At 39.7% G+C, this 10008-nt stretch overlaps 1 protein-coding gene across 1 annotated transcript; it reads left to right on the top strand.

Annotated features, from left to right (window-relative positions):
* The first annotated feature begins 7917 nt into the window (after nucleotides 1–7917).
* LOC110151974 (olfactory receptor 10D1B) lies at nucleotides 7918–8853 on the top strand. The gene has a single exon (XM_020915450.2). The coding sequence runs from the start codon at nucleotides 7918–7920 to the stop codon at nucleotides 8851–8853; it is 936 nt and encodes a 311-aa protein (XP_020771109.2).
* The last annotated feature ends 1155 nt before the right edge of the window (nucleotides 8854–10008 follow it).

Raw genomic sequence — 10008 nt, 5'->3', positions numbered from 1 at the left:
GAGAAGGAAATGGCAACCCACTCCAGTATTCTTGTCTGAAAAATCCCATGGACAGAGGAGCCTGGTGGGCTATATATAGTCCATGGGGTTACAAAGAGTCAGCCAGGACTGCAACTGAGCAAAAACCAAAAAACAAAACAAAGGACAATCTTACTTATGTTTTCTTTAAATTGCAGAATCAACTCCCATTTTAAAGTATAAACTATAAATGCCCATGCTTTTATTTTTCTAGTTGTGCTCTTGTGTAATAGAATGTTGTCCCAACTATAAATTCTTCAGATCCAAACAACAATTCTTCAGATCTTCAGAACCAACAAAGATATTTTATCACCTGCTCTGAAGCCCACTTTCAAGGCTGGTGCTTCACGCTTTAGAACAATGTCAAACACCATCTGTGCTTTCAGGAACTGATGATCTGGGCAAGGAGCCTGCGAAGGAAGCTGCTCTCATATTGGTTTTCCTCACCCTCTTCCTGTAGTTGTTTCCTGGCTGCTGCAGACTTGGCCAGAAGGAAGGCAGATAACACGGCCTCAAGATTCTCCCACTCAGACTGAGCCCAGTGCCTTCAGGGCAGGGTATGCTGTTCTACAGAGACTTATTAGTCAACCCATTGCTATTTTCACCAGGGGCTTCCCTGGTGGCTCAGATGGTAAAGAATCCTCCTGCCAATGCAGGAGACCCAGGATGGATCCCTGGGTCAGGAAGATCCTCTTGGAGAAGGCAATGGCAACCCACTCCAGTACTCCTGCCTGGAAAATCCCACGGACAGAGGAGCCTGGTGGGCTGCAGTTCATGGGGTCACAAGAGCCGGACATGACTGAAGTGACTTAGCATGTGGCATGTTTTCCTCAAGGCTAACACAGTCATGTTGGAGATTATTTAGCATCTGCCGTTTCTTTCCCAACTAAGCCATGGCTCCCTTAAAATCAGTCCATCTGCTTGACGTACTTGGTTGACAAGAAGAAAAACTCCATGCAATGCCCCATATATTGTTTTTCCTTTCAGTTCTATCAGTTTTTACCTCATGCATTTTGATGTTCTCTTATTAGGCACATACACATTTTAGATTTTATCATTATGTAATATGCACCCTTTATCATTATGTAATGATGTACGTTATGTACATAATGATACATAATGATTATGTTGTAATAAGCACCTTTATCTCTGATTATTTTCCTTTTTCTGAAATCTGCTTGGTCTAAAATGAATATAGTTAGTTCAGCTTTCTTTTGATTAATGTTAGCCTGATATATAACTTTCTCTATTCCTTTACTTTTAACATAAGTTTTTATAATTGAATTGGGTTTCTAGTGGTACACACACACACACACACACAAACACACACACTTTTTTTAGCCACACTGTATGGCATGAAGGATCTTAGTATCCCAACTAGGGATTGAACCTGTGCCCTCGGCATTAGGAGCATGGAGTCTTAACCACTGGCAACCCACTCCAGTATTCCTGCCTGGAAAATCTCATGGACAGAGGAGTCTGGTAGGCTACAGTCCATGGGGTCGCAAAGAGTCAGACAAGACTGAGCTGACTTCACTTCACTTTTGTTTTTAGCTACTCTGACCATCTTTGAGTTTTAGTTAGCACATTTTGTAATCAGTGATTTAATTGGCTTAATATTTACTAAGTTTGCTTTCTATTTCTTACATATGTTTTTAAACATTTTCCTTTTTGGTTTAAATTAAGCAGTATATGTGATTTCATTTTATCTCCACTCTCAACATATCAATTATATTTCTTTATATGTATTTTTTAGTTGTTTCCCTAGAATTTGCAATATATATTTAAAACGAATCAGGTCCACCTTCAAATAGCATTGTCTTACTTTACATGTAGTTCAGGGACCTTGGTGAGTTAGAGAGTTTTCATAATTCTTTCATCCCATTCATTGTGGCATTGTTGTTCATTTCTTTATAATTATAACTATCCAATGCATTAATATTACTTTAAAATTTTACCTTTTAGATTAAGAAAAATAAAATATTTATTTTACGTTTATTTATTCCTTCTCTGACACTCTGTTTATGTATATCTGAGTTTCTGACCTATGTTATTTTCCTTCTTTCTGAAGAATTCCTTTTAGCATTTCTTGCAGAATAGTTCTCCTGGAAATAGATTTCCTCAGATTTTGTTTGTCTGAGAGTATTTATTTCTCCTTCACTTCTGAAGGATAATTTCACTGGCTATTGAATTAAATATTCTGTGCTTGACTATTTCAACACTTTAAACATCTCATGCCACTTTTTCCTTGGTTATATAATTTTTGGCAAGAAATGTGCTGTAATTCTTATCCTTTTTCCTTCGTGGATAAAGTGTGTTGCTTGACTCTGACTTTTTTCAAGATTTTCTCTGTTTTTGTTTTTTGTAACGTTTTATTTACTAAGCTAGAGCTAGTTGTGGGAAAGCTTGGAATGGAAAAACAAGAGTGCCTCTTCGGTTACAGTGAGTTTGAGATGCCTAACATCCAGACCCCTACATGGAGATATTGAGTAACAAGTCTAGAATTCAAGGGGGGAAATCTGGGCTAGAAATATAAATATGTGAGTGAAGACAGGATTTAATATTGTTAGAATGAAAGAGAGCAAAACAGGAATGAATATAATCATAAAAAGCTTAGCAATTGAACCCTGAATATATATAGTTACACACACACACATATATACTTACATATATGTGACACAAAGATGCATCTTTATTATACATTTTTTTTTTCTTTTGTAAGAATGCTCTACTCTATCTTTCAGGATAGCTGTTGTTACTAAAAGTTTTGTTCTTTCTGAACCATGACCTACTTGTCTGCTTGTGCCATGGAAACTGGATATTGTAGTTTGCTTGACAGACTGGGCTATATCTCAAACCTGCTAGATCAGTCATCTTTCTGCTCCATCACACACAGGGGCTGTTTCAGTACTGTAGACTGCTGAGAGTACTTGAACCATATCCCAGCAGTTGACCGGCTCTCATCATGGGAATGGGGACCACAAAGAAATGCGAGGAATCGCTTAGGAACTGGTAATAACTAGACACCAAGCCACTCGAGAGTTTCCTAGGATTCAAGTCCCTGATATTTCTGTCATACCCATCTCTCCCCAACAAAAATGCAGAAAGTATGTTTCATTCCTATATTTATTAACTTAATTCCTCCATTAACTGGATTCCACCTCTTCCACAGAAACCATTAAATTGTTAGGAAGCCCAGTAAAGCAGCTGAACACTTTCTTGCCAGAAGGAAAAAGAGAAAAAGAAAGGGAGGGGGAAAACTGATTAAGAAATTTATGACCCAGTAAGTAGCCATATCTTACTCTTGCGTTTTGGCTCACGGTTCACTTCTTCACTGCTGAGATTTTGCAGATGAAAGAAGAAACTCTTACTTGGTTACTCATGCCAGACCCCAGCCCTACCAACAAACAATAAAGCACCTGTCACTGGACCAAGAACGCCTGGACTTAGCCCTGCTATTTATAATCAGATAGTTCTGCTGAATGATTAGTTGAGAAATCAGTTGCAAGAATATGCTAGTGACTTACTTGAATTTCGGAGTAGAGGAAAAAAGGCATTAAACAAGTCAGGGCCTTTTTTTTCTGATTAAAACAAGAGTGATGCAAATAATGCAAAATTTCCTACAAATAAATTGTAGCAAGACAGCTCCCTTGAGAAATACCTACTGAAATTTCTGAGACTCAATTCCTATGAAACAAGACATATTCTGAACAGGTTCTCTTCTCTTTCTCTCTCTCATATAATCTTGCCATGGAATACATGATAAAAATGGTAATAAGGCATACACTAAGGGCATACACAACCCTCCTCCAAAACCCTCAAGTGAATCTATTAATAATTCTCTCACACAGGGCCAGCTGCTTTCTGTATGGGGTCATTTTGGGAAGCAGTGATGATGTAGTGAAAGAGGGCTAAGCTTGGAGATGACTGCATTCTGCTGTCTAACTTTAGGAAAACCACAGTTGCTCTGAGTCCAATGGCTTTACTTGTAAAATGCAGTTGATAAGAACTACCTTACATAGTTATTGAGAAAATTAAAAACATGAAATTGCATTGAAAAACTCACCCACCACAAATATAAGGTGATATTAGTTATAAAAATCAGAGTTGATTGTTCAGTCCCTCAGTCCTGTTTGACTCTCTGTGACCCCATGGACTGCAGCACGCGAGGAGATGGTGATGTCCTTCACCATCTCCCAGAGCTTGCTCAAACTCATATCCATTGAGTTGGTGATGCCATCCAACCATCTCATCCTCTATCATCCCCTTCTCTTCCTGCCTTCAATCTTTTCCAGCATCAGGGTCTTTTCTAATGAGTCAGCTCTTCACATCAGGTGGCCAAAGTACTGGAGCTTCAACAGCATCAGTCCTTCTAGTGAATATTCAGGAAGGATTTCCTTTAGGATTGAATTATTTTTTTCTTTACAACTCAAAGGGAAGAGTCATATCATTCTGGATCCATTAATTGACTCGATTACATTAGGTAAGTTGCTTAAACTCTTTGAGACTAAAGTTTCTACTAGAAATGAGGGAAATAATATTGCCTACTTAATGGAGAGCACTCAGCAGAATTCTGGCATGTAGGAAATGCACAATAAATATTAGTTATTATTAAAACTGTCGTATATTCACAAAGGAACTAAAGAGCCTTGATGAGGGTAAAAGAGGAGAGTGAAAAGCTGGCTTAAAACTCAACATCCAGAAAACTAAGATCAGGGCCTCCAGTCCCATCACTTCATGACAAATAGAAGAGGAAAAGGTTGAAGCAGTGACAGATTTTCTTTTCTCGGGGTGTGGAAGCTACAAAATCATGGCTGGTGACAGAAGCAATGAAATTAGAAGATCATTGATTCTTGGAAGGAAAGCTATGGCAAACCTAGACAGCATATTAAAAAGCAGAGACATTATTTTGCTGATAAAAGTCCATATAGTCAAAGCTATGGTCTTTCCAGTAGTCATGTATGGATATGAGAGTTGGATCATCAAGATGGCTGAGTGCCAAAGAATCGATGATTTTGAATTGTGGTGCTGAAGAAGACTTTTGACAGTCCCTTGGACAGTAAGGAATTCAAACCAGTCCTTCCTAAAGGAAATCAACTCTTAATATTCATTGGAAGGATGGATTCTGAAATTGAAGCTCCAATACTTTGGCTACTGATGCAAAGAGTTGACTCATTGGAAAAGACCCTGATGCTGGGAAAGACTGAGAGGCAAAAGGAGAAGAGGGCAGCAGAGGATGAGATGGTTAGATAACATCACCAACTCAATGGACATAAACTTTCCAGTTTAAATAAAATAATTCAAAAATTAGTAAGAACTTGAACTCAAGTTATTCATTCAAATTGAGAAAAGCCTTAATGGCATACCTGAAAGATTATTTGTTTTACATTTTTCTTGGATATTTCCAGACAAGGAAATAACTATATCATAAGGATTACTTACTTCATTGATGTATAATTTCTAATAATCAAACTTTCTGCATTGAAAATAAATCTGTCTTTCTACCAAATATGCCCATGATTCCTGAATCATCACATGGAAGGGTGCATACAAAGTTTATCTATCAGCCCTGGAAGCCTTTGAAAAATCACATTATATGTCTGGGTACAAAATTCAAATCTCTGGAATTCATCATAGTGTTGAGCTTAAAAACACTGGCTTTAAAATTACAGTCTCAAAATAAAATAAAATAAAATTACAGTCTCAGTGCAATTAGTTTCTACTTGTGTGATCAGTTATTTAATCTGCTTTTCAGTTTCTTTATATGGTTTTATGGTTTCTTTGGGATATTAAATGTAATAATAAATTTTAAGAATTAGCATAACACTTAGAATGTGTCAGAGCTTACATGATGGCTCAGACAGTAAATTTGCCTGTCAATGCAGGAGACCTGGGTTCAATCCCTAGGTCAGGAAGACCTCCTGGAGAAGGAAATGGTAGCCCACTCCAGTATTCTTGCCTGGAGAATTCCATGGACAGAGGAGCCTGGCAGGCTACAGTTCATGGGGTGCAAAGAGTCAGACATGACTGAGCAACTAACACTTTCACTTTTCTTTAGCATGTGGCAAATGTTTACTGTGAATTTTTAACTGAACATTAGCTATTTAGTCAATCATTTTCTTTTAGAGAAGGTTTGCAGCCAACCCCTTTATTTACACTGATCACCCTCCATGAGTGTGTATTTGTCTTTAGGAGTATTGACCAGAAGGACAAATAATGATAGTAGATATAAAGCAAATAATAACTGATGAAGTTTCTACCTGGAAAAGTGATGTTTATTAGAGAGAACTGTGTAGTTGCATGGATGTATCGATAATTTCAAAAACAGTAGGCAAATGATATCACAAGGAAAAGTTTGAAGGTGTAGAAGACAACCAAAAAAGAGATAGCATTGCAGGTGATCTAAGGTTAGAACTGGAACTTATTCTACCATGCAAATACTCTTGGAGGAACAACAGCTATTTCCCACTTCAGAGCATTCCTTACTAATGATCTCACTACTATTATTTCATAGCTGGATGATGAAGGTCAACAAACTGATTGCTCCCTCAGAGCTATCACTCATTCCCAAATAGGGCTTCAGGGGATCTGAATCCACTTCGAAGGAAGCACTCCTGGAAGCAGGAGTGTGTACAGGTCTCAAATGCACAAACCCTAAGGGACTCAATTCTTTATAAGTAGGAGAATTAAGGTGTGTTTGGCTGGAGCACTCTGTTCTCTGCTCAGCAGCCCCAAACATGAGGTCTTGTTATAACACTGGGAAATGTGACTGCATTCTCAGGTGGAATGTGAGTGTTTCAAACTCTGCCTATGCCCGCATCTTATCCTTAACTTCTGCCCCCCACACACTTGGGGCCACACAAAGGGACCTTCCTGGTCCTTGAGGCTTCTTTTTCCTGAAATGGATTTTAAAAATGAAACAATATTATAGAACCACAGGTTATAGTAGTATTTGGTACTCTACTTGCTGCTATTCCTTCTTTTACTTAATATTCAAGTCACCTTAGGACTTAATACTTCTAAGTCCACTCAGAAAATGTTAAGAGGACCAGAAGAACCAGAGCAGCATCTCCTGATAGAGTTGGCGACATTGTACCTACAAAGTCTGGAAGGATGTAACCTGAAGAGGATGTGATGTAAATCTATTTAATAATGTCATTTCATAAAACATGTATTTGCAAATAATTTTAGAATGCCAACACTGAAGAAAGGTATTTAAACACATATTTAAGAAACATAAAAATATGCTTTTCATTAGGATTTATGTTTTTCCAAGATACTTTCATAGAAATTTCATTAACTTTACTATGACACCAGGGTATCTTTGTTGTTGATGTTTTTGCTAAGGTAATTATTATTTTCATTTTGTGTATGACAAAACTATGTCTATGGAAGGTATTGTATAAATTGTTTGAACTACTGTAGCTAATAAGTGGCAAAGCCAGAAATAATATTAAATGTTCTGATTCCTAACACAATTTTTTCCTGATTATTTTTCAGAGGGTAATACATAGTTGGAGTTTGCTTCTCAAAGCTATTGTGAGATTTCAAAATATAAATGTGCCTGAAAAGAGTGAATCCATGAATTAAACAACTGTAAAGTGGTTTCTAACTTGACCTGAGAATGATTTGAATAGATCTCAAAACTTCTGGTCTTGTCATAAACAACCATCAGCCTCTCAAGACATTCCCTCCAAGAGATGGATAGACTGGCTGTAAAATATTCTTTTCTTAATACATGATATTTTTAATATGGAACCTGCCATTCATAGGAAGGTGGGTTGTTGCTAGTTAAAAACACAGCCAATGTGCTCATCGGCAAAAAGTTTAATTATTTGATATTGGTGTTCAGACTTCAGTGTTCCTGATCCCCTTTCAAGGTCTGACTTCATCACAGCTATGAGGAACGCCTCGGTGGTGACTGAGTTTATTCTGCTGGGCATCCCGCACACCGAGGACCTAGAGACCATGCTCTTTGTCCTGTTTCTGTCCTTCTACATCTTCACCCTTATGGGGAACCTGCTCATCCTACTGGCGATTGTCTCCTCCGCTCGGCTGCACACTCCCATGTACTTCTTCCTGTGTAAACTGTCTGTGTGTGACATATTTTTTCCCTCTGTGAGTTCCCCCAAGATGCTCTTCTACCTCTCAGGGAACAGCCGAGCCATCTCCTACGCAGGCTGCGTGTCCCAGCTCTTCTTCTACCACTTCCTGGGTTGCACGGAGTGTTTCCTGTACACGGTAATGGCCTATGACCGCTTTGTTGCCATATGTTACCCTCTGCGCTACACAATAATCATGAGTCACAGAGCGTGTGCCATCCTGGCCATGGGCACCTCGTTTTTTGGCTGTATTCAGGCCACCTTTCTAACTACGCTCACCTTCCAATTGCCCTACTGTGGCCCCAATGAGGTGGACTATTTCTTCTGTGATATCCCGGTCATGCTGAAGCTGGCTTGTGCAGACACCTCGGCCCTGGAGATGGTGGGGTTCATCAGTGTGGGTCTCATGCCCCTCAGCTGCTTCCTTCTCATCCTCACCTCCTACAGCCGCATCATCTGCTCCATCTTGCAGATCCGCTCTGCAGCCGGCCGGAAGCACGCCTTCTCCACTTGCAGCGCCCACCTCACCGCCATCCTGCTTTTCTACATGCCAGTGGTCCTCATCTACCTACGGCCAACCCCAAGCCCCTGGATGGATGCAACTGTTCAGATCCTGAATAACCTGGTCACCCCCATGCTCAACCCCCTGATCTACAGCCTCAGGAATAAGGAGGTGAAGTCATCTCTGAGGAAGGTCCTATATCAGCTGGACTTCCTTCCTGAGCAGAGGTAGAGAAATCAGTAGCTACTACTTCAACTGCACCTCATAGTTTATGGAATATTACTGTACAGTAATATTCACAAACATCTTTGGGAGGACAGGTACTATTATGATTACATCCATTTTGTGATGTGAGGACTAAGACTGGAAGAGAGAAAATGGCTTGTTAAGGACACATAGGGCTTCCAGGCAGCAGTAGTAGTAAAGAACCTGCCAGTCAATACAGGAGATATAAGAGATGAGAGTTCAATCCTTGGGTCAGGAAGATCCCCTGAAGAAGGGCATGGCAACCCACTCCAATATTCTTGCCTGGAGAATCCCATGGACAGAGGAGCCTGGTGGGTTGCAGTCCATGGGGTCATAAAGAGTTGGACACACTGAAGCGACTTAGCATGCATGCACGTATGTAAGGACACATAAAGAGTGAATGGCAGAAAGAAGACTTGAGGGCTGGCTTTCTGACCCTGGGACATGTGTATTATCATGCTGCTGATAAGGGAAGGAGAGAGGTCACTTTTTGCTGGAAATGTGTAGCATGTGAAGAGGAATGTGGGAAGGGCAGATGGGGAGAATCCACAGAGCCGTGACTGCACTATGAAGCTGTTTCAGAAAATCTGAACTTGACTTTGTATTCCTCAGCACAGCCAGGAGGCAATGTGACATCCTAGATGTCATTGTTTTGTACCTTTGACTTCTCTGTTTATGGAAAGCATTTGCGTTTGGTCCCCATGCCTACATTTCTTTTTGCTTTGGCTGAAATATGGGAAAGTTGAAAAATGTGCTATTTCAGTACAGTTTGTTTTCACAGCTGAACTCATAGAGCGTTACTATCACACTTGGGGAATCTGGTGACTATGGAGTTTATTCTAACAGAGATGTAGAGATGAAAGGACACTGGAAAGAGGGTGATGGATGAGAAGGGAGCAGAGACAGAGACCAGTCTTTATTCCTGTCTCTGTACTTCTCATAATCAGAGAGCAGCCATGGAAACTTCCAGGCCAGACCAGCACAGTTGTGTCTGTACCTCCAGGCACTGGTGTGAGCTAGAAATCACTCCTGGATCAGAGACAGACTCTTGTCGGTCTCGTCTCTTAAACTCTTAAAAACCTTTTTTATTTTTTTGTTGCTCAGTAAACAAGAGTCTAAAGGGGAAGTTTCAAATACACT

This window comes from Odocoileus virginianus, unplaced genomic scaffold, assembly GCF_023699985.2.
Source record: "Odocoileus virginianus isolate 20LAN1187 ecotype Illinois unplaced genomic scaffold, Ovbor_1.2 Unplaced_Scaffold_19, whole genome shotgun sequence".
Classification (NCBI taxonomy): domain Eukaryota; kingdom Metazoa; phylum Chordata; class Mammalia; order Artiodactyla; family Cervidae; genus Odocoileus; species Odocoileus virginianus.
This window is presented reverse-complemented; position numbering and strand designations above follow the sequence as displayed.